Source organism: Rhynchophorus ferrugineus, unplaced genomic scaffold (genome assembly GCF_030347505.1).
Source record: "Rhynchophorus ferrugineus isolate W39M unplaced genomic scaffold, kcgeb_rfMv2 rfM1, whole genome shotgun sequence".
NCBI classification, from domain to species: domain Eukaryota; kingdom Metazoa; phylum Arthropoda; class Insecta; order Coleoptera; family Curculionidae; genus Rhynchophorus; species Rhynchophorus ferrugineus.
This window is the reverse complement of record NW_027472580.1, coordinates 11,271,378-11,297,055: the sequence shown is the minus strand read 5'-3', so window position 1 is coordinate 11,297,055 and position 25,678 is coordinate 11,271,378. Positions and strand designations below refer to the sequence as shown.

At 32.0% G+C, this 25,678-nt stretch overlaps 3 protein-coding genes across 3 annotated transcripts; 1 reads left to right on the top strand and 2 right to left on the bottom strand.

Annotated features, from left to right (window-relative positions):
- Positions 1 to 491: 491 nt before the first annotated feature.
- On the bottom strand, positions 492 to 18,930 carry LOC143200552 (uncharacterized). Its single transcript, XM_076411409.1, has 4 exons — positions 18,288 to 18,930; positions 15,375 to 16,082; positions 947 to 1,346; positions 492 to 696 (listed from the first exon to the last, which is right to left on the bottom strand). The coding sequence occupies exons 1-4, from the start codon at positions 18,907 to 18,909 to the stop codon at positions 492 to 494; spliced, it is 1,935 nt and encodes a 644-aa protein (XP_076267524.1). The 5' UTR covers positions 18,910 to 18,930.
- Positions 18,931 to 20,199: 1,269 nt separating this feature from the next.
- KdelR (ER lumen protein-retaining receptor) lies at positions 20,200 to 21,446 on the bottom strand. Its single transcript, XM_076416482.1, has 4 exons — positions 21,262 to 21,446; positions 20,676 to 20,935; positions 20,371 to 20,623; positions 20,200 to 20,315 (listed from the first exon to the last, which is right to left on the bottom strand). The coding sequence occupies exons 1-4, from the start codon at positions 21,350 to 21,352 to the stop codon at positions 20,281 to 20,283; spliced, it is 639 nt and encodes a 212-aa protein (XP_076272597.1). The 5' UTR covers positions 21,353 to 21,446; the 3' UTR covers positions 20,200 to 20,280.
- Positions 21,442 to 24,595, top strand: LOC143203965 (nucleolar complex protein 4 homolog A). Its single transcript, XM_076416331.1, has 4 exons — positions 21,442 to 22,098; positions 22,152 to 22,481; positions 22,534 to 23,011; positions 23,064 to 24,595. The coding sequence occupies exons 1-4, from the start codon at positions 21,762 to 21,764 to the stop codon at positions 23,419 to 23,421; spliced, it is 1,503 nt and encodes a 500-aa protein (XP_076272446.1). The 5' UTR covers positions 21,442 to 21,761; the 3' UTR covers positions 23,422 to 24,595.
- The last annotated feature ends 1,083 nt before the right edge of the window (positions 24,596 to 25,678 follow it).

Genomic DNA, 25,678 nt, shown 5'->3' with positions numbered 1-25,678 from the left:
CATTAAACAAATATGGGAAGGTATTATAGAAGAATTATAGATATTTTAATTTTGCCTAGAATGGAGTTCATAATTGTTTTTTTTTGCTTTTTGTTTATATATATTTATATTATTTACACTTAATGTATATTTGTATAGGATTTTATTTTAATAAATTAATTTTAAAAATTAAATTTGATTTTCATTTAAATACTATTGGGCAATAAATGTAACGACACAAAGTAATCAGGCGAATTTCCTTGCAGGTTTCTACATAACTATTTTAAACTAACCAATCAAATTCACGTTTTCAGCGCCGCCAATGATTGAACTAAGCAAAACCTTGCCCCACTACTTAATATTGGAGTTGCACACGCCTAGTAATAAGCCCACACCAGGAAAGTTTCTGGCACTGTCACTATCAAAATCGCTGTTAAAGTTAATTATTAAATTGTTAAAATATTTCTGATTCTGCGGTTGACAGGTTGGTTTCACACATGACCAAACGCCTTTCAACGTCTCTTGGCTTCAAATCCTAAGGCACAAAATATCCGTAACGTTTGGATCATTCTCACATTGTTCAAGCTATTGGAAAGGGTTTGTTGTGTTACTCCCAACAATTCTGGATATTCTCCTTGCGTTTTATACGGATCATCATTAAATAATGCCTTCAAATCCTCGCCTTCAATTCTTTTGTCAGTCCAGAACTCTCTTTCGCTTCGATATCGAAAACACCACTATTAAAACGTCAAAACCACTAACACCAGTATTTAAATATATGGAACATGGTTGTCTTGAGGGTAAGCTTCACACAGCAATCGATGAGCTTTAGCCACCTTTTTCTTCAAATACAAGTAAAAAAAATAAAACTTTTTAACATTAATTTATAGGTCTAATAAAAGAAAATGAAAAAATTATAACAATGACCAAATACACCAATATCAACTAAAGAAAACACTTTACTAACTATTCAATATCATTTATTGGTGGTAGCATATCAGTCAAGTCCGATTCACTAATTAAAGACGATACAGTAACAGCTGAAGATCGTATGCTCTCCCCTTTGTGGACGTCGTATGTCTCCTTATCGCTGATGGATTCATCAGACTTGTTCGCATCCATGTTGATGTTCTTGTTGTTGTAACGAACCTCGACGTCCAACTTCCGTTCAGTTCTAAACTGAACATTTTTCGACGGTCTTTGGGATGGATTCTTCTGTTCAGTCTCGAGAATCTCGAGAATACCGGGCCGGATCTCGCCCGTTTCGGTGAAGAGGCCGATAGCTTTCAGCATTTTCTCATCGGCAAAATATCGATCTCTTTCGGTTAGTTCTAGAGGATGACTTCGTACGGGTTCAGCAGGCATTTCTGAAATTAAAAATCAAATAATAAATCAAATATTAATAGGAGATTTCAAAAAAAAAACATAATTTTTCAGATAATTCTGCAAATGAAAGCAGATATAGATAAGGTAACTTTTTCTTAATTAATTACATCTAACATTCGATATGCTTATTATAATCTTAATTCACAAATTAATTTATTACTACTGTTCTGTTGTAGTTGCATTAATATACAAGCAAAACGAGTACGAGATTAATACATTAATACTAATCTACTTAAGCTAAACTTAAAAATACACTTATACGCTAAAATAGTTCATGTGGTTTGGTTCGCTTCAATCTTCTGATTTCTCGCGTATTATCTAGTAGCTGTATTGCTTATACGTTGCTATGATTTAGCAACCTTGTTTCATGTTTTAGGGCGAAATCTTGTATCACTCCGTGTATCCATTACATTCCGATATCATGATGCAGCTGTTCGTTGGTTACGCAGCGATAAGCATTGGTAATTAATTTTAGAATTTTGTGTTGGATGCGTTGGATTACCAGTTGGTTTGATGTCTTAGTGCAATTCCATATTTGCAACCCATAGGTCCAAATAAGCTTTAGAATTGACTAATCAACCAATCCCTTTGATTTTAGATCAAGTTGATCCTATCTTCCGATTAACCTGTACAGTTGTTTTGATATACTTTTGTCTCACATGATGTTTCCAGTTTAACCTACCATCGAGATATATTCCGAGGTATTTAGTTGATCCTGCTTGAGGAATCGGGCATCCGTCAAGTGATATAATTAAGTTTTTGTCAATTCGCCACAATGCAAAATTAACATGGACAGATTTGGAGCTACTAAGCCGTAGTTTCCACTCTCTAGTCTATTTGTAGATCTTGTTGACCACTACTCGTTCTTGTTCTATAGCATTACACAGAGATACATCCTTTACCATTATAACTGTGTCGTCAGCAAATGTTACAAGTACTGTTGCTTTTATTTTTGGGATATCACCAGTATAGAGCAGATATAGAAATGGTCCCAAGACACTACCTTCTGGAACTCAAGCGGAAATAGGTTTAAGTGTTGAGAATGCCACTTCATGACTCTAAATTTGTTTTCGAAAAAATATGATTCCAACAGTCGACAGTAATTCCGCGGTAGCAATTTCCTCATTTTGTAGATTAATCCCAAATACCCTATAGGTCAAAAGCTTGTGAGACATTCAGGAATATTGCAGGTCAGTATTTCTTTTCTTCGAATGCCTTTTTAATAATCGCTGTTACTCTATGCACTTGGTCGATTGTCAAATGATGATTCCGAAATCCAAACTGGAAATCTGGTGTTTCTATAAATGGTTTAATGCATTTTAACAACAGTTTCTCGAATAATTTTGATATCGCAGGTAGCAGTGAAATAGGCCTGTAAGATCCAACTTGTTCTACCGGTTTGTCAGGTTTTTAAACATAATTATTCGAGCAACTTTAAGATATTCCGGAACATAGTTCGGTCTCAAACAGGCCTTGAATAACAGGTCAATTGAAATGTGTCCGGCTTGACACATAAGCGCTACTAGAATTAAATCCATATATTTTTTAGTAAGCCCTAACCCTCAAAAGATGCGTGTATAAATTTGACAGTCATTAGTTTGTGAATTATAGATTTTGAGTGAAGCAACTTTTGTTATTGTGAAAAAAATGGATAAAAAGGAATTTCGCATGTTGATAAAATATTGCTATTTGAAGGGAAAAAATACAGTTGAAGCAAAAACTTGGCTTGATGCCGAGTTTCCGGATACCGCCCGATGAAAATCAACCATCAAGGATAGGTATGCTAATTTTAGACCTGGTGAAATGATCACCGAAGACAGTGAACACAGTGGACGTCCAAAGTGGCGAAAAAGACACAGTGGCGGTTGTTACCGACTAAAACATTTAAAAAATTCACAAAATGATTTTGAATGACTGTTGATTGAAACTGAATTCTATAGCAAACACTCTAAAGATATCCACTCAACGTGTACATCATATCATTGACGAATATTTGGGTATGAGAAAGCTCTGTGCAAAGTGGGTGCCGCGCGAGCTCACTTTTGACCAATAACAACGACAAGTTGATGATACAGAGCAGTGTTTGAAGATGATCAAGCATAATAAACCCGAGTTTTGCGTCGATATGTGACAATGGATGAAACATAACTCCGTCATTTCACTCCGAAGTCCAATCGACAGTCATCGGAATGGACTGGACAAAAATTGATGAATTGGGCTTCAAATTGCTTCCTCATCCACCGTATTCTCCACATCTAGCCGCCAGCGACCATTTCCTGTTCTCAGATCTCAAAAGAATGCTGTCTGCCAAGAAATTTTCGTCAAACGAACAGGTGATCGCCGAAACTGACTATTTGGCCTATTTTGAAGCAAAGGACAAATCGTACTACAAAAATGGTATCGAAAAGTTGGAGGGAATTATATTGAATAAAAAAACTAATTTTGCCAAAAAAATATGTTTTACTGTGGTAGGCCGAAAACTTTTCAATTGACCTGTTATGGTAGTTCACATCAACTTCAGTCGGCCCTTGGTGGCCTTACACCTTGAACTCTGCGTGCGGTAAGGGGAATCTAGGGACTAGGGGTGTTTTTCAGAGCTTGAATGTCTCTTACTTGGAATATTTAATGTCTAGAAGTCTTTGAGCATCTTCAATCCACTTTTTGTGGCCTTATAGCTTCAGCTGCGATAATTTTGCTCGAACTCCACTTAACTACATCAAGGAATGCTACTAGTAACTGCGGAATTATTTCCAATCCTACATCAACCTGTCTTCTTTTCTTGATAATTAATTTGGTTTCAGTTAATCGAATTAATTCAAAAGAGGACAGTGTTACACTCTCCTCAGAGTCCTAAAGACAGCGCCAGTTATAAAATATGAAAGGGTTTAGAAAACAAAAACTATTAATTTACTTAAAAAACTATTTTATTTAACGATAGGAAGAGGCGACTGGTTGAACGGCGATGTAAAGCGATACTGAGGGTAAAAACAGGTAAAAATTACCCCGACGCTCAGATCACAGTGCTGTCCGTAACGTAGTCCGGTACTTGTCGTATAACGTAATATATCTGGATCAACAACTTCCAAGAGAATAATATATATATATATATATATATATATATATATATATATATATATACTAGCAACCCGCCCCGGGTGCAATGCTGATACTAAATTAAATACACTACAGAAAAAATATGAACGTTGTATATAAAAACATAGCGGCCCGCTCCGACTTTGCACGGGCATAAAATATATATGCCTATGTCATTCAATGAAAACATGATTAAAATCGATCCAGTATTTTTGGTTCATTCATTACTGCCCTTAGCCTGCACGCATTAAATTTGGAGTAAAACAATTCCTCTTCCCCTATACTTACTATGAAGATTTCCTGCTATCTTTGGAATATCTAAATTCATACAATTTTTATTACATTACACATTTTTAAACGCAAATTTTAAATTTGTAATATCTTCGAAAATATTTGTTTAATTTACATGCTGTAAGGAACCATATTGATCTATATTAATTGCACACTGTATTTAAGGTACTTAATTCGATAAGGATTAATGCCGTATTGCTTAAAATAGCTTCGTAAATAAGCCATTTTCTCACGTAAGAAATAAACAATAAAAATGGTTAATGTGGGTTATCCCTAAAAGATAAACATATACCATCGCGGACTTTTTTGTAGACCTTTTTATGGTGTACAATACTGTAGTACATTATATATATATATATATATATATATATATATATATATATATATATTTATATATATATTTATATATATTTATATATTTATATATTTATATATATTATATTTATATATATATATATATATATATATATATATATATATATATATATATATATATATATTCATATTTATGTATGTATATATATATATATATATAAATTATATATATATATATATATATATATATATATATATATATATATATCGCTCCGAACCACGGTGCTCGGCATTAAGCCTACCGACTGGCGAGTGACCAACTTAGAAACCAACCCAGCCTAGCTACTGGCGTGACTGGGATCATTTTCCTTGTCGGATCTTGCAGTCTTACCTAGGACAATCACAAACATAAATTTACGATTATGCCCCATCAGGATTCGAACCAATAACAATCGCAATAGTAGGAGGACCGTCCTGTCGTTTTTACCTCTGCGCCAAGCAACCCGGTACGTTCGATATATAGCAGACCAGATCTATTATCGTTTTAAGCATTTTCAATAGCTCGATACTAACTGATAAGATTTATTAGAACGACCCACTGTAACTATATCCATCAAATAATCAATAAGTACCTATAATATATATAACTTTAATATACGTATTGAAAACCCATTTTGCGATTGTACTACACATTCAAGGTTTTGTTCTCAAAGTGTCGTGTTATTTCCAATCGCTACGTTTCCATTATTTATGGCAGCTGTTGAAGTACTTGTCAGAAAAAGGAAATATTAGTAGAAGAATATTCTTTTTTAGAATAAATAAATTCGACTTATTTTCAGAATCTCATAATAGATAACTTACACTAAGTGGTGTAACATAAGATTTATTTATTTATTAAATTAAATTAATATTAATTAAAGCATTGAGCCATCATTTGCTTTTAAAACACTTCATTTAGAAACAACCTAATACTGTTTTGATTATTTGATAGATATTATGCAAATAACAATCGTTAAGATCTAATCTGACACAGCTAACAGTCGTTGACAGTTATAAACCAATAGGTCTAACCGCTGCACAGAATCCATTTGTCACCATCGAGTCACTGCAAGGCATTCTTGACAGCTTCTGGATCATCTATATGTGAATTTTTTAGACACTTATAAATGAAAAAGTCTTCGAGGTTTTTGTGTTTTGGAATCCTGGTACACTTTGGGTATCTTCTTCAGCAATAGATTAATCGTTTTCATCGCCTAAGACATCATTTTTAATGTCATTAAAATTATCTGAAGGTGTACCTTCTTGAATTATGCCATTGACAATGGGAACTCCCACTGGAACTGATATTTGGCGATTATTTGCTTCTGCGTCTATTTCTACAATATCATCTATAATGTTGACATATCTGCTAGTACAAATTGTATTTTTCTTTGGATGATATACTCGATAGCCTTTAGTTCTCTTATCATAAACTACAAAACTACATTTTTCACCCACCTTGTCCCATTTCTGTCACTCTGGGAAAGTGAATCATAACTGAGCCACCAAAAATGTGTAGGTATGTGTCATCAAACACTCTCCCTGCCCACAGTTCGTGTGGAGTTTTATTAAGCCCAGAGGCAAGTGATCTGTTTCATAGGTAAACAGCCTCGTGAACAGCTTGAAGGATTTTGTCTCCAATTTTGCGTAAAATACAACATTTTGCAATATTTGACTTTTTCAACCAGAGTTTTATTCATTCTCCCAAATATGCCATGGTTTATTTTTTTGATGAATGATAACATTTGACAAATTGATACCATTTGACATAAAAAAATTATCAAATTCCTTGCTACAAAATTCACCACCATTATCTGATCTCAATATCTTTATCCTCTATTTCCGTTGATTCTCTGCCATGTTTTTGAAATTCCTAAAACAGTCCAGGAGTTGATCTTTCGTTTTCATCATGAAATGTTATTTAAAGTATATTGATCCACCAAGCAAAATATTTTCCATTAGACTACATAAATCGGTGTAAAATATCTCTAACTTTTCTTAGTTGTCTGTCCCTTATCTTTAAATGATGCTCTAGTTTGCTTACCCTCGCAACATACTTGGCAATTTTGTTGTCCAACATGTAGAATACCAGGATAATTAATACCATTAACAATCCCATCCTTCATCTTGTTTAGATAAGCTGTTAAGTTGTCCAAAACGATGATACCAAACTTCCCCTATAATGACTGTTGGAGCTGACAATAAACACTTATCAGCCTTCAATTTGCTGAGCTTATAGACTACATCTTGCAAATATACTGACCCAACTAACCTGTTCTACTTGTTAAATTTTTGCAACCAGAACCATTATTCAAAAACTTCACAGAGTTTCTGTTGTTAATCAGTTAACTAACTAACAACAAATAAGTATAGTCTATCCAAAATAGTGAACTTACGTCATTAACATAATATATTGCCTATTGCAGTTTGTAAATTCGTTCTAATACCAGACAATATTTTCCTCTTCATTTTATTCCACTTAAAAGGAGATACAACGCTGTCTGATAACAAAACATTAGTGATAGGGCAAACGTTGTTTTGACACTTGACACTTGTTTTAATAAATCTCATAAATCGCTGCTTAATATTTTTGATTAGTCTAGATGAAAATGCCGAGGCCAAAAAAATTGTCAGAGACAGATCACGTCATCAATAACTTTGAACAGAAACGTGATAGTGGGGACCCGTTCTTACCAGTAAAATGAGGTAGAGAGGCAACTATTGATACTATTAAATATTAAGCTGTTGGCGTTTTTATTGGAAATATTTTTATTGTATTGAAGCTGCTCTAAATATTAGCGTGGGCACTAATTAAAATCTCTCAAATCAAAGAATAACCATATAATTTTGAATTCACTGAAAAGAAAATATCTACATACCTTAATTTTAGCTCTATTCAAGATTAAACGTATGAAATATATGAAAACGGTGACCAGATTTTTTAATATAAAAATAATTTAATACAATTATTTAAAAAATAGACGTTAGTATGGAAAGTTTCCATAGAAAACTTAGGCTGTAATTAAGGATTGGTTTGCAAAACATAAATTAAGTTTTGAAGACACCTTATTAACAATGAAATATTTTGGTAAATATAAATGAAATGTTCAATTGTGTTTTACGTAATTTACTTTTTAAAAATAAGCCCTGAAAAAAGAAACACGCTATATATGTGACCACAGAGTCTAACGTCTTCTTCCTATCAATTCATATTCAATCAAGTGCTATGAGATCTAACAAAGAATTAATCCAATTTTTCGATACCATCTTTGTAGTACGATTTGTCCTTTGTTTGAAAATAGGCCTCAGTTTCGTCGATCGCCTCTTCATTCGACGAAAATTTCTTCCCAGCGACCATTCTTTTGAGACTTGAAAACAGGAAATAGTCGCTGGGGGCCAGATCTGGAGAATACGGCGGATGAGGAAACAATTCGAGGCCCGATTTATGGATTTTTGATACGGTGCACTGTTTTGATGAAGCAGCACTTTCTTTTTCTTCAAATGCGACCGTTTTTCGGCGATTTCGTCCTTCAGACGGTCCAATAACGCTATGTAATAGTCGCTGTTAATGGTCCTTCCTTTTTCAAGGTAGCCTATGAAAATTATTCCATGCGCATCCCAAAATACAGACGTCATAACCGTGACAGCTGACTGTTGCGTTTTCTCAGGCTTTGTAGCGGGTTCATCGTGTGCCGTCCACTCGGATGACTATGGATTGGACTTCGGAGTGAAATGATGGAGCCATGTTTCATCTATTGTCACATATCGAAGGAAAAACTCAGGTTTATTACGCTTGTTGATCATCAAACACTGCTCCGAATCATCAACTCGTCGTTGTTTTTGGTCAAAAGTGAGCCCTCGCGGCACCCACTTTGTACAGAGCTTTCTCATACCCAAATATTCGTAAATGACGTAATTTACACGTTCAGTTTATATCTTTAGAATGTCTGCTATTTCAATCAATTTCAATGTATGGTCATTCAAATCATTTTGTGGATTTTTTACATGTTTTCGTCGGTAACAACCTCTTTTGTCTGTTTCGGTGCTCATTACACCACGTCTAACTTCGCATACCAATCTTTGATGGATGATTTTCCTAAGGCACTGTCCGGAAACTCGGCATCAAGCCAAGTTTTTTCTTCAACTATATTTTTTCCCTTCAAAAACATTTTGTTAACACGCGAAAATCCTTTTTATCCATTTTTTTCACAATTTTCTGTGCCAGGCCGGGGACTTTTCAATTGACCTGTTACTCAAGTAGATATGCAGGCCAAGAAAGATATATAGACAAAAACTGTTTGGATATGTAGAAAGTATAGTCACAATACACTCCCTACAATGACACCCTTCGGTTTGGATGAACTCCATCAGACACATAGAAGAAGACATTAACAAATGGTGGAATTGCGAACTAGTATTAGATTGGAAATTAACAACTTGTTTATTGACTTGAATAGTGGCTCAGAATGTGCCAGTGAGTGAATGAAACTTTCTGGTTGTGTGAGTATGATCCAATGATGATAATACCAAGACAGGATGATGAGAGTGGAAACAAAAATATATAATTAACAGACGACAACTGTAGAAAATTGTATTTTAGATCATTAAAGATGCATGTGCATAGATATGTGCGCAATTCCTTAGAATATGTATGAGCATTTGGTTAAATTGCATTAGAGGGAAAGCAGTGCCTAAATCTAATTTTATCAAGAAAAATGGCAGGCAGTAACAGAAGAAACGAAGAGGAGAAATAGAGTTTATATCAGAATAATTTAACAAGAAAAAAAACAGCAACGAAGCAAATAATAACAAAACATAAAAAAGTAAGTATATTCTCTAATGAAAATCAAATACATTACTTGAATCTACAATTATTAAACCCAAGTAAATTAAACCTCCAGTGGATACCATATGTGGTTTGGAAAGGAATTCAATGTAAATAGAATAAAATAACTCTAACCTATAAACTATTGTGGCTGCTTGATTAGTATTAGACGTACTGCAATGTTAAAATAAATTCTATTTTATAACATTTTTGTTTCATTATTTTATTTATATTAGAATCTTGTTATATATCGAAGCTAAAATAAACCAAAAAGCGTAAATTATCAATGTTAAATGCGGCAACATTGCACCGTTTTGACGACATAAATTAAGACGACGTGAGTTCACTGGTACTTTGGATAGACTATTGCTAAGCCTAGAACGCATAACACATTTTTAATAGTACTTATGAGGCCTTATTTAGTACATATCTGTACAAATCAGTGCATATCTAGCATATTTATATTCCCTGAACAGATCACAGGAACCTTTGTTTCATTGGCCACCATTAATTGTTTCAATTTTAACTAGCTCTGAACGTCTTTCATCCGCTACTTTCTGTCACTTTTATTGTCAGTTAGATGTATATACGCACTAGAGTCTATATAACAGCCCAACTTGTTAAACAACCCCTTCAGAAAGACCACACTAAAAGCATTAGAAGTAGTCTTCCTCTTGCCATATTGTCGCGTTAGTTTCGTTGTTGTCTGACCGCAAAATTATTTCGTCCGTCTCTGTAAGTTAACTTTGGGTTTCGCTCACTATTCCTTTTCGCCGATGACGTTTTACCATGTTTTGTATATACTATCAATATCATGCATGTCATGAAAGATTAAACAATTCAGCTGTTTCCATCACGGACGACCTCACTAAGTTTTATAAATGAACAAGATACAATATACTATTTTTAATGCTTCGTTAGATCCAACATGTTACCACTTCTAACCCTTGAAATAAAATTGTTTTCATTAATTATAAGTGTGCTTTCACCCCTACACCTGATGGCCACTACTAAAACTGAAAGTTAATTCTCAATCGTAATAATAATATTAATAAAATTTGGTACTAAACACTGGGTACTTCAAGATGTTTTTAAAAATTAAAAATCAAACGTTTCAAAAATAATGCAAACATTACAGGACTTTAGAGTGTTTTTTGCGCTCGTTATTTTTAGATAAAATATAAATCAATACTTACTTCCAACCTAAAAATTGAGTTATCTTAAAATACACATTAAGTATTACTTAAAAATAAGTCCTGCTTATACATTGTTATTAATTATTACGTCATTTAATATATATTACCTAATAAATAAATAAATTTGATTAAAAACGAGTATTCGTTAAACTGTAGACCCCGTGAGTTCGGGTAAAATCGTAATTTGCAATCGGAAATAATCGCCGGACGATCGCCATTTTTCTTCTTCAAACATGATTAATATTCAATCACTAATCTAATACCCACTAATAAATACGCAACATCCAATAATGAACATAAAAAAAATTAAACAGCAGACAATTTTTATTATCAGAAGTCTATCCTCAACGATCTACTTCTCTTGGATGGTGCATCGTAAACATCACAAAATATTGATAATTTAGAAGAGTATCTTAAATGGGCGCATGCGATACAGTGTTTTAGTTATTTAATTTGCCACCAGGTGGCTCGAGGTATAAATTTGGTAGCAAAGCTGAAATTTGACACTTTCTGCTTTCCCTATTCTAAAAAATAAGAAGGCGTAGTGTACGTATGTTTATATTTGGTGGAAATAATCATAAATTTACTAGATATTTTGGGGTTTTTTGGTAATTCTATGCTTCCTATAGAAAGAATTTGATTTATATACAAAGAATTTCGGTATATTTCTTTAACAAAGCTTTTGCTGAAATCGTCTCTTTCATTGCTGACAAAGCAAACTTATGAACTTACATGTTAAATATTGTTATTTTGTTAACTGTGTTTTTATGGTTCTTTTTTAGCTAAAATGATTTGTTTAAATCTTAAGACATCTCAAATGTTACCCAGGATGTAGTACCATTTCAAATAGAATAGCTTTCCTAGGAATCCTGCTCTAGGCCAGAAATGGCTTTTCGCAATAAATAATGAAAAACTAATGGGAATCTCTTGTGAGGACTTAAATTAGGATACACAGGATAACTACAAAGCAAGATGTAGAAGAGCATTGCTTAATAGGGATACGGTTTCCAGTTATTATTTACATTGTAAGTATTTTATAATGTTAATTATATGTAATTGATTTGTAAAATATAACAAGCCACCATTTTAGCTGTGGCATAGAAGAAAGAAAACATTGATCCAAAAATGTATGATAGATGTAATTTGACAAAGCCAGAGACTTTTTTTACTTTGTTGGTAAATGATATCTTGACTGTTCTATTGAATTCCCAGATTATGCACATATGTAGCAACAACAAGCAGTCTGACCAATATCTTAAATCACCAAATGCCTGTATTTTTCAAAATGATCAACTGTTTTGAGCATTCTGATCGAGACATAAATAGTTAGGTGTTGTTTGTTTTGGTGGATGAGAAAAGTGAACAGAATAGCAAAAGGCAAAAATGAAACATTTTTTATTGTAATATCCAAATATAACACAGCTTATATGGATGATGTACAATTATATACTTACAATAAATATTTGGCAAAGAAAATATTAAAAAAAAAACATTTCAAAATCAATAGTCTTTAACATTATTATTGAACTGTACTCTATATTTGGTAGAGTTATATTTAAAATAATATAAAATATTCCATATTCTCTAGTTTATTAAATTTTGTACCCTTAAAAGTATAAGTTTTGTGATAAATCTGTTATATTACGTTTTGATGTATTGTTAGTACAATATATTGTCAATAAACATAGAAAATTCTAAGAATTCTCCTTTGATATAATTGTAATGTAAATTTCACATATATTTAAATAAAATGTGTTTTTAAGCTTATATCGCATTTTTATTAATAAAATATTTTAAATTTCCCGATATTCAAATTTTGAGTCGCGCCCTCTGGTGGCAAATGAATGCTCAACTTGTTCATAGGTTATATATGGGAGATACACTTCTAATTCCTTTGTATTTTGTAACAAACATAGAAAAAATCGTAAATGCCGACCATATCGCAAAAAAATTGAGCGGCCATGAATACACGATTATATCCGAACGCACAGGGCCTGCAGACTAACGATTGCTTAAAAAACGAAGCCTAAAATATAAGTTTAAACTCTCTGTGGTAAATAAACCAATTTTGCAGCATCCTCTGATGGGATAGACGAGCAATTCTTGGCTACAACTTTAGACATGGGAGATCGAATTCTATATATGTCTGTCTATCTTATGACTTTAGCTTTATGGTGTTTATAAATAATTACAAGGTTTCTGTTGCGACGCAAATTTATTATGAATGGTTGGGACAGCCCTGTAAAATGTAAGTTACGCTAATCTTTCGGTTCTATTGTTAGAGGGTCTAATTTATTAGACCTTTTAACTGAAGTTTTTAATATATATGACATGGAAAAGAGTTATGACCTGATAAAAAACATAACGTTCGCAATATATTGAACTCCTGATAAATATAGACAGGCAAAAAGATACCAAGTAAACAGAACAGGCGTGTTCAACAAGGATGATTCCCATCAGCTCGTTGTCGAGTGTTTAGGATAACGAGGGTTCAGGTACCGATGCTAGACGAAACGTGTCCGATGTTAGACCTGGTAGAGGAGTCTTTATGGCGCCTAACCATAAATATCAAGAAGACCCGAAATCGTGGAATTTTTGGGAATTCCTTAATAGTCCGAAACGCTCATGGTTTATCAGCGTGAGAGGTTCCTAGCTGGAAGTGTGTTTCCCACCCAGATATTCTCAACGAATCGGGGTACAGAAAAGGGTTTCTTGAACCAGCCTTGTCCACCACCACCAAGAACCCGAGGAAGGAGCTTCAGCGATAAAACACCGTGCATCCACAACGAGAAGACAGTCTGACAGTAATTTGCATGAACATCGAAGAAAAGGATGTTATTGAAAAATGAGAAGAATAAAGTATTGCTGAGAGAAAGAATTGAATTGAATGAAGAAGAAAGAATTGAATGAGCATTAATTGAAGAAACATTGAAGAAATGATTGTATTATTGAAAGCATAGAATTCCTGTCTACATTAGCCAATCTACACTTTTCGTTAATAGTAAGTACATGCGATTTGAATCATAATCTGTTTCCCATGACGTTTTAAGTAATATCTCTTAAATTTATATATATATATATATATATATATATATATATATATATATATATATATATATATATATATATTCTTTATTATCAATTAAAAACTTGTCTTTGGGTATTAATTTACTCAAGGTAGAGAAAAAATAAATTGTATTTAATTTATAATCTTGTTTTTCCTCCCGCATCTCAACAGTTTCCCTTATGTGTTTTCATCACTACATAGTATAAAACAAAGTCGCCTTTTCTGTCCCTATATCCCTATGTGCGCTTAAATCTTTAAAACTACGCAACGGATTTTGATGCGGTTTTTTTCAATAGATAGAGTGATTCAAGAGGAAGGTTTATATGTATAATACATGCATAATATACTAAGGCAACATTGCTAATTTTAGAGGTTTCTAACGTGATGTCGTAAATTAACCTATTTTTTTAGGCTTATTTAGCAATTAGCAAAAACGCTGCCTAACCCTACGAGTTAGATCAAATTAATGTACTACAGTATTGTACACCATAAAAAGGTCTACAAAAAAGTCCGCGATGGTATATGTTTATCTTTTAGGGATAACCCACATTAACCATTTTTATTGTTTACTTTTTACGTGAGAAAATGGCTTATTTACGAAGCTATTTTAAGCAATACGGCATTAATCCTTATCGAATTAAGTACCTTAAATACAGTGTGCAATTAATATAGATCAATATGGTTCCTTACAGCATGTAAATTAAACAAATATTTTCGGAGATATTACAAATTTAAAATTTGCGTTTAAAAATGTGTAATGTAATAAAAATTGTATGAATTTAGATATTCCAAAGATAGCAGGAAATCTTCATAGTAAGTATAGGGGAAGAGGAATTGTTTTACTCCAAATTTAATGCGTGCAGGCTAAGGGCAGTAATGAATGAACCAAAAATACTGGATCGATTTTAATCATGTTTTCATTGAGTGACATAGGCATATATATTTTATGCCCGTGCAAAGTCGGAGCGGGCCGCTATGTTTTTATATACAACGTTCATATTTTTTCTGTAGTGTATTTAATTTAGTATCAGCATTGCACCCGTGCGAAGCCGGGGCGGGTCGCTAGTTGTAATAATAAGCTAATCTTTTGGCGTACTTTATATAAAGGTATATAATATACTTTTTAAAAAATAAATGAATACGTTAATATAAAATATAGACGAACACCCTAACTTAATCTCACCTTTTATTGACGAGTCATACTGAGTTCCTTTAACCGATTCTTTTACAGGGTGAAAGTATCCGTTCCCAAAAACATTCTTGAATTCTTCGTCGCTGGAAAGGCAATCGCTCGAACTGGTAACATCAGCGTTCCAACGTTTCTGATTATTATACACGGTACAGTCGTCATTTTGACAGAGGGCCTTTTTGGTGCAGTGTTTCTTGCAATTCTCGCAAAAGCTCCCATCGTCCACTAAATTCTGATTGCTGATATACTTGATGTACATGTTATCGTACTTGCACTCATCCGAGGTCGTGTTATCGTTTGAAATCTTTTTAAACATCTCGTTGACTTTATGGGGAGTGTGCGAAATCTGATTTAATGTCGGTGAATTGAAATAGTTACAGATTACTTCTGGCACGGGTGGCGATATAAATTCATCCATCGCTTCCTCGTCCGAAGAATCGTCGCAAGGTCTTGCGCTCAATTTCTTCAATGTGTATTCCATAAGGTTCAAAGAACTATTAATTCTAGTAGTGATAACTTTTTCTTCATCCTCGTCGGAGTCGCTGATCTCCTCCATTTCTTTGGTATTTAACACTATGTTCTCGTTGATGCAACTCTGAAAGGTTCTGCAGCAGTTCACGTTCTCCTCCGAAGTGTCCGTTATGATTTTGTTACCGGATCTTATGTCTCTTTCAGATTTTACTTGCCTAGTCCGTGACCAATCTAAAAAATAATCGATTTATCTTAGTTGATTCAATGTAACTTAAAATTGTCGAACATATTGTATTACAAATACAATATATTCAAAATAACAGTGATATTTTTGTAATTGAGTATTTGCAAAATCTAATTAACAAAAAAAACTATTTATTATTTTTGTGAATTAGGTTAACGGATTGCAGACTTAAGAAGATAAACGGCAAAATTTTAATATGCAGCTGGCGGCAAATGTGTAAATATTTATATATATTTATTATACGTACTGTATACTATTTTCCCTATATGTAAATACTAATTTAACATATCGGCAACGTAGCAGTCGATCTGACGTCATTTTGCCCTCAAATGACAGATCTTAAATGGTGTTTTTAACGGCTAGTGATCGAATTCTATACATATCTGACGTCATCGAGATGTTTAATGCATTGTCTGCCGCAATTTGTAAATTCGCTTAAGAATCAGATAAAATTTTCCTTCTCATTTTTTCTACTGAAAAAGAAATGCAATGTCGTCTGATAACAGGTCAATTCAAAAGTCCCCAGCTATCCCCAGGGTCGCTATAATCAGTGTATCACTCTTGAAGGGAATTATGTTGAATAAAAAAATAATTTTGCCAAAAAAATGTGTTTTACTCTAGTAGGCCGGAGACTTTTCAATTGATCTGTTAAGTTCTAACATATAACATAATCAGTCGAAGCATACGAAAGTCCGGTGGTCAATCGTCTGCAGTATTCTTCAAAACATTACTTACATAATTACAGGTTGTAAACCAGCAACCGCTGTTATAACGCTTTGCTTGTCTTGATAACTTTCATATTGCTGCTTATTACTACTCTGATTGAAAATGCCGAAGCCAGTCAGAACAGATTGCGTCTCTAATCAGTAACTTCAAACAAGAACGAAATAATGGAGGCCTCCTCTTGCTAGTAAAATGCGTTAGAGGAGTAATCATTTTTACTGTTAAATATTAAATTGCTGTGGTTTTTATTGAAAATATTTTTTAGAATGTTATAGGTGCACTGAATGTTAGTATGAATACTGTCACTACAATATCTCAAAAAACGAAAGATATAATCTTGGATTTACCGAAAAGAAATCGTCCTCATTCGAAGCGGGTAATATGGATCCGCTTTTTTGGAAAAATTCAATATTATAAGACTAAACCAATATAAACCTATAGAACTAAGATTCGATATTTATAAAATTAAATAAATAAATTCTATCCCACTACAAATCCTTAAAATATACATATAATTTAAGAGCTGACAACGCTGCACAATTAAATTTTAGTGTGCATATCAAACATCCGTATGGGTGTCTTGCACATCCGCTTTGTTATATTGGCGTGTGAAAAAACAATTCACGCTTTTCAAACTGTATTTTATCATCTGTTATTCAAAAACTTAAAAGTTTTTCAATAATAAAAGTAAGCTGTTCCATCATATTTAACAACAAACATCAATAAGATAGTTAACAGTTTCAATTTTATCCCCAGATACAAAAAACATTTAATTTGACAATTTTCTATAAGACATTTTGTTTGGACCACCACTAGTCGATGATTTTTGTTAGCTTTTTTTAATTATACGTCTTTTTTGGTTATATTAATTCAAAATGTAGTAAATTAAAGCAGCCCTTAGCTTGAGATAACACCTAATACTGTTCGTAGAATATTTATCGCCAATTTAACGATAACTATGACGCCCTCTGGTATCTCTACAATTTATTAACTGCATCTACATTGGGGCACTTAAAAATGCGTCGGAAAAACTATGAAAATGCTCTATCGACTGTTTCCAAAAGTTGCTTTTGAACATAGTTCTTCAAATGGAATATATAAAAAATAATCCAATATAGTGTCCAATATAAGACCTTAACCTACTATATTTCAACTAAAGGAAAATTATTCCCTTCTAATCCAGATATTACTCCATGCAATTATTATTTATTTCTGTCTTTGTCTGACTTGTTGTAACAAATACATAAATTTGGTTTGAGGGTTGATCTACTGAATGTTCTAATAAAGTAACAACTAAAAAAACATTATAACGGAAAGTTTCCATTGTATTTAGAGAATTTGCATCTCCCCTAAATCAGATCTTTATTGAAATGTCGAGGAAAAGATTAATTTAGGAGTTCAGAATTACTTTTTAACGCACTTATTTGGTTGTTTTAAAACATCTATAAGAATTGAAATTAGATACATACATATTCTTCTTTCGGTATCAAACTGAAACATCTCGTCTTTGATTGTGTTGCTGATTATGTCATTTTCTTCATTTTTAAACTTAATCACTTCTATAGGACCATCACCAACATTGTTTCTATTTAAATACTGACAGTTTACAACTTCCGTTTCTTTCTTACTGCAAACGTCCCCTACTATATCTCTAGGTTTATCGATAACATCATTTAAGTCATTAAAATCTACCGTATTGACGCCAATGACTGTTGTGTCTATGATATCACCAATCCCTATATCTGCCGTTGATCTCTTAGTTGATTTCATAATCATATTGAAAATATGATAATAATTCGATACTTCCGGAAATTTAAAATCATTTTTCGAAACTAAATTTAAGATAGTTTTGTTCATATAGTCATGGAAACTGTTCAAAAAATGTACGGTTCTCGAATAAAAATACTTCGTTTCCTCAGGAGACATGCATTCAAACGGTCGCAGGGTTAATTCACGGAAACCAGGTAAAGTATCCGTTTGACTAGCCACGGACAATTTCCTCTTGCTGGAAAAGATTTGACGAATGCCTTGCGATGCAGCCGAATTATGCTTTAACAAATAAGATCTCGAATTTCTTTTTTGCGACTGCATGATTTAGAGCAAAAAACTTGTCAAAATGATTAATTTTTGATCATTTGCGATTGTCAATATGAATGAATATTCCACAGATTAAAGAATATTGAATAAATGATCTTAAATATAATAAAAGATATATAATGTGATAAGTTAAATGTATTTTTTTTAAATATTGATGCTTTATTAAACTCCGTCTGTATCTTCCACCATTTGCAACAATAATGACAAACCAGTGGTACGCATATCAGTTATAGTATGCAACAAAATAATTTAGATCGTAATATGGAATTCTATCTTACTAATATGTATTTACTTTTAAATACTACTAAATTTAAGGTAAATTATTATAACCGTCAATGTTACTTACTATAGCTGCAAAAAATTGAATATATATGATTGCAAAGAAAGTTTGATAAAGTTTTAAATATTATTTAGTTTATTCTATGAAACCCTAAAAAACTAAAAGTATTTGAATACAATTTTCTTCTTAATGTTTAAATTAAAAAGTGATTTCAAATAGTATTTTATTATTGGAACATATTTGCGGGCAAAATGGTGAAGGCACACAGGATTAATGAACTTTATGTTTTTGATATCACTAAAAAATTATCAACTAACACACATATCATGAAAAACGCACCAAAATAAACAATTTAAAAAAAGCCAAGGCATATTTTATCTGTTTTAAGTCTAAAGTTCGACAAATCTGTTGTTAACAATAAAAATAAGTGCTTATTTTCAATATGTTTTTTATTAGGAAGATCCTTTACAGAAAGTTTCAATTGATACAATTCTTACATACTAGTAATACATAAGACACAATTACTCAAAATAGAAACAAATATATTGGATATAGATGTTTTTCATCTTTCTGCTAAACAGATAGTCTACATGTATCTTTATAAAATAAGTGAATTTTTTAGAAAATCATTCCATCATGATGTATGTTAGACTATAATTGTTAGATTGTATAAGCAACATTCCAAATACACCAACTTTATTATTCTCTACATTCTAAATATTAATTTCATACAGAAACAGAACAAAATATATGTACATTTGAAAATGAGCTAGAAGGAAACTAGTATTTTAAGCACTATGCAGTAATCACAGAATGATAATTTTTGGCTTCTACATCATACAGATAAAACTTTAAAAAATAACCATTCCTTTGCCCACCATTTACAGTTCATTCTTAAAACTGACATATGCACAGTGTAAAATTGAATAATAATCTATATGAATAGAAAACAGTAACAGGTCAAATAACTCATTAAAGCAATACTAATTAAAAAAAAACTAGAATGTTTCTTATAAATTGTACTTAAAAATGTTACATTGCAAAACTTAATTTCAAAGTATTAGTGTATCTGCAAGGAAACTAACTTAGGCAGGCAATTGCAGCTTCTTTCCTTTTAACACTAGAAAAATAAACAAATTAATTTTAACATTTAATAAAAAGTTAATCAATTTTACCTTTGGTAATGTATAAGTAGAAGAAGTCACAATAAAGTACTGTTTGTACAACACCAGCAACAATAGCAATTAAGTCATAGTGGTATTCACTGAAATAACGGTAAACCCAGTTTAATATATAGAATGCTCTGTATAATCCCAAGGCACACAAGTAATGAGATGTAATACTTTCAGCTTCTCCTGTTTTACTGACCATAAATAACTGTGGTAAAATTGCCACAGATTCTAAATAAATACTAAATGTCCACAAAACCTTAAACAAAACAATATGTTACCATGTTACTATAATATTACACAGTGCTTACCTCCAAAAAACTAAACTGATGATTTATCAATAGAGCCAAGAGAACTGATGGGAGGATTAAAAACTCAATTCTGAAAGTATCATGATTTTTATCATAAGTAGCTCTGAATTTTACGTAAATAAGATAGATTGTTGCATATGAACTGGCCAAAAAAAAGATTTTCATCAAAGTATTGTAAAGTGATACATAAGTGGTAATTAAATCCAGGTATCTTGAAGTATAAACTAGTGCAAATAGAACCTGGGATTTTCCTGAAATGCCTAAAAAAGAAACATATATTAATAATATTATTCAAGTTTTATTTAACTCCTAGTATTAATAATGTTGAAAACACTGACAGGTCAAACATTTCATAATAAAGTATCTGGCATATCAATTAAATCATGTATTTTAATATGTGTTATAACACATAAATATATCATAGGGAAATTAGGCGAATATATTGTGTTATAAAATATATATAGAAAATAGAATAAATTATTTCTAGACTCATTTGATGAACAATTTGATTATTTAAACAATGAAACATTGCCCTAAACGTTAATACCCGGTATAACATGGTCTGATAACGTGCTAATAAACTTACCAGCACAAGATCGGCTATGCCAAATTTTATGTAATAGAATTATTATAGCAATTAAGTGGGATAGATCTCCCAAAAGCCGGAAAATATTCATTTTTAATAATTTAAGAGATTTGTTGGAAAACTAAAATTTCGGAGAAGTGACGTGGCTCTACTCCCATAACACTCGCCAGATGGCTCTAATAGTAACGTCAACAACAGGTTAACCAATATTATTCAAGAAATTAATTATTAATGTTTTTCAGAATATATAAATTTATAGTAAAAATACCAATGTACCTTTAAATTTCTATTTTAAATTTATTTCTAAAACCTATTAATTCTAGACTATTTGTAAAAAAAATACAAAAACGTTAAAAAAAATATATCACTATTTTTTATTGCTATATACTATTGGTTGTGCTGTGTTCAGTTGTTTTATGTCATTTCTTTCGTGATCTAACCTTATTTTTGAGTAGGGTGCTTGTTTTTTGAACTAATACAGTTCTTTGTGCCCCTCAAACATGGCTCATCCAGAAAAACCGGTAAAAATATCAAAAATATTACGAGCTAAAGCTCAAGAATTTTTAGAATCTCACGGTAATCCGGACATATTAAATCAAATTATCAAACATTTTGACTCTGGGGTGGATACAGTATCATGTTTGCTCGCTCTGGAAATGATTTTTACGAATTTACTTAGAGATCGAAGAATGTTCATTGAAATTATACCTCTTAAACCAGTAGAAAATACACCAGAAAATCAACATAAGCGATGGTTGAAAGAAACTTATGAAGGGTGTTACAGTATGAAGATATTGGGTTGTTTAGAAAATGACTCACCAAGAATTAAATTGCAAGGTAATAAACTTATAGTTTGAAGTAGTCTTCACTCATGCATTTTTTTTGTATAGGTTTGTCAACAGCAATGAATATTTTGGCATGTGAAGGTAGATATCCATTAGAAGCTAAAGGCACATTAGAAAATTATGTCCCATTAGGGAAACTCAAAGCCATTTTAATAAAAATGTTATCAAATAAACAAAATAATACAAACTTAATAAATAAATATACAGAGTATCTACTATATGATGATATTCTGTTTTTTACTTGGAAAGTTTTGCCATCTCTAACTGCTAAATCGAATCCCAATGAGATATATATTATGAATTATCTGGTGTTGCTGGAAAAACTACAAATATATCCAAATACTGAAACAAAATATATGTGTGGTGGGGAAAATGGTAACTTCATTATCTAATTTTGGGTTCAGTTAATTTAACAGAGATTTTTTAGTTTCGTTTTTTACATTTGAAGAAAACATAACAAAACGCTGCCTCAATAAAATCTGGCACTGTATTATGTATTGGATACACACACCTGAAACTCTTCGCCAATTGCTTATAGTATTACTTGAAAAAGTTCTAGTCCATCTTGAAAAACCATTGCTTCTGACAGACTTTCTCATGGATTCCTTGGATGTTGGTGGGCCCGTTAGTCTTTTAGCATTACAGGGAATATTCACTATGATACAAGTGCATAATTTGGATTATCCGAATATATTTGCAAAATTGTATTCCATGTTTGAACCTGAAATTTTTCATACAAAATACAAAGCAAGACTGTTTTATTTATCTGACTTATTCTTAAGTTCAACACATTTGCCAGAAAATCTAGTCGCAGCTTTTGCAAAAAGATTAGCAAGGTTGGCGTTGTTAGCACCATCAGAAGACACTATCATTATATGTAATTTTATTGGAAATCTTATATTAAGGTAATATATTACATAATTTTTTTAAATAATTTATAAAACTTGTATTTTACAGGCATCCAGGATTAAAGTGCCTTCTACATAATGAAAGTGGAGTTACTGCTAGTACTGATCCATATATCATGGAAGAAAGAGATCCACTGAAGTCAAATGCCATAAACAGTTCTTTATGGGAACTGCACACATTGCAAAACCATGTCCAACCTGCGGTAGCAAATGCAGCCAAATTCATCACTCTGCCATTGCCATCAGTAGAATGGGACATAAGCAGTCTCCTTGAAAATACTGGTGATGATATATTTGATAAGGAAGTTAAGAAATTCAGTAAACTGATAGTATTGCAGTTTGAGCAGCCTAAAGGATTGTCACTAAATAGAGGTGAAAAAGTTTCAATGTATTGGGAATTTGACTAGGCATTTTTCAGTTATAATAACATAACTCTGTTTTGAATGTGATCATGTTAAAATGTTTTTTTTTGTTCATTGTCCTGTATGTTTATTGAAATTTTCATGTGGAGAATTATTCTATAACTAGTAAAATTTTCCTGGAGGAACATTTCGGTTCTCACTGATTTAGAGTGTTTATACTGAGTGCTCACTAATTTTAATTAGTACAGACGAAATGTTATGATTTGTATATAAAATGTGCTAAATCAGTGGGATTTAAAGATTTTCCAGTAATCAGTATCTGTGCATTTAGAACACAGTTTTTCCTTGTAAACTAGAAACCTTAAGGTATTGAATACCAAATTCCTCATTGTGTAAAAAGATGTTATGCAGAATTAATAATTTCCAAACATTTGGTATTTTTATCCTTACTAAAGTAGATGTTTATTGTTACTGACTCTTTGTTATATGGTTTACTACACATGAGTGTGATAAATAGGTATTTAAATTATGACTTATTCTATATATTATTTATGATAAACATTAAAAACTGCTTTAATATAACGTTAAGCGATTTCAGTGAGTCATTTCATACATTTTCTTGAAAGACCATTTCTGGAGTTATACATTCTTTTCAGACTGACTATTAACGACTAATATAAAGCAAAATAGCATCGTATTGAGGTAACCCTCAATACCGAAAAAACCTCACTCATCAAATATCGATGGTGACCGATCAGTACGCCATTTCATAAAATTGTGGCGAATGCAACAGAAAATTTCGATGTACACCTATGAACTTTACCACATACATGTGAACATATCCAGTTAACTTTCGTATTTAATAAACATTTTAAGAATATATATCGGTGTATACTGTTGTAACTTGTTCTACTGGTATCGAGGAAGATGCTGCTGCTGATTTTCAAACAATAAATGAGGAGATAACATATAGAACTATATAGTGTTAATAATAATATTCTCCCTTATTAACACGTATTATTTTATAGATCTTTTATACTTTTGTATTTATGTGATATCGCCTGGAACTATAATGTGTTAAATTATTACTGTGTTATTAAAATATCTAGTATTCGCTAATCAGATATGTATAACGTTTGAGTTAAGTCCAGACCACTCGGCGTTTTGAAAGCATCGCTTTAATGTTTATTTTTTAAACAATAAAATCCTTTTGAAAATGTTCAGTTTGTTTTTATTTGTCAGGAAAAAGCAAGTACTGAAAACAAATATATTTATAGCTATAGAAGAGCAGAACATTATTGGAGAACGAATAGCCAGCGTCGATTTTTTCAAATATTGGTGCAATATTGATTTTATTTGCGAGTATCCGATTTTATGGTCATTTAGTTGTTCTCTTTCCACCGCCTTCATTGCATTAATCAAAAGAGGACCAACTCGTTTTCAACAACCAAACTGAAATCACATTCAAATATTGTATACCTATAATAGTAGCTAATGATGATGCAGTCCAAAGATTTTTAAATTATTTACGAAGCACATCTACTTTGGTCGAAAATTGCACTCCCAGCTATCTTAATAGATCATTTAAGTTTATTGTGTTTCAAAACCACATAAATAAAGTCAATATTGAGATCTAGAAGTTGTGATTAGGAAATATGTGGCTTTTTCAAGCAAGAGTTAAGAATTTAATCCACAATGTTTGTTAATTCAAACAGCTGCTTGTAAATCTAGAAATTTGTGTGTCTTGCGATATGAGAAGCTTTTAATTTGCACATTTTAGTTTCATATCATTCATCAGGGCATTCTTATGATAAGTTTGTTAAATATTTCACTGATTCATTGTTGACCAATGTTCATTGACCTCCAATCTACAGAAATAGTAATATATACATTGGTAAACGCCTCTCAACACATTTTAACCATTCCAGTTTACACTAACACTGGTAGGTCGAGAATTCTATATGGCCGAATATTTGTCGAACTAAAGCCGAAATATTTCTCTTTATGTAGCATCAACATTGGTATTTGACGGGTTAGAATATAACTTTTGAAATAAAAAAAAAATAGAACTATGAATCTCCCCAACATCTGTATTTCCGAGGTAGTACTGTATATCTCTGCATTAAAAGGGCTATACCTAAATTGTTTTTTGGCTCCAACAACAAAAAAATTAACATTTTGGAATAGGTAAAAATATTAAGTGATAACACGTTAAAAAAATTAGTAAAAGAGAAAGGAAAGGTCGATTTCACCATTTTGAGAATCCGCTAGTACTGCTAGTTGGTTTAGTACTATTATTTAA

Excerpts from the sequence above, each read along its gene's own strand:
- LOC143200552 (XM_076411409.1), bottom strand. The coding sequence starts at position 18,909 with ATGCAGTCGCAAAAAAGAAATTCGAGATCTTATTTGTTAAAGCATAAT. Across the intron at positions 1,347-15,374 it reads GTATGACTCGTCAATAAAAG|AAATGCCTGCTGAACCCGTA; the intron begins GTGAGATTAAGT and ends TTTTAATTTCAG. Across the intron at positions 697-946 it reads CCAATAAATGATATTGAATA|CGAAAGAGAGTTCTGGACTG; the intron begins GTTAGTAAAGTG and ends TCGATATCGAAG.
- KdelR (XM_076416482.1), bottom strand. The coding sequence starts at position 21,352 with ATGAATATTTTCCGGCTTTTGGGAGATCTATCCCACTTAATTGCTATA. Across the intron at positions 20,936-21,261 it reads GCATAGCCGATCTTGTGCTG|GCATTTCAGGAAAATCCCAG; the intron begins GTAAGTTTATTA and ends TTTCTTTTTTAG. Across the intron at positions 20,624-20,675 it reads ATCAGTTTAGTTTTTTGGAG|GTTTTGTGGACATTTAGTAT; the intron begins GTAAGCACTGTG and ends GTTTTGTTTAAG.
- LOC143203965 (XM_076416331.1), top strand. The coding sequence starts at position 21,762 with ATGGCTCATCCAGAAAAACCGGTAAAAATATCAAAAATATTACGAGCT. Across the intron at positions 22,482-22,533 it reads TATGTGTGGTGGGGAAAATG|TTTCGTTTTTTACATTTGAA; the intron begins GTAACTTCATTA and ends GAGATTTTTTAG. Across the intron at positions 23,012-23,063 it reads ATTGGAAATCTTATATTAAG|GCATCCAGGATTAAAGTGCC; the intron begins GTAATATATTAC and ends TGTATTTTACAG.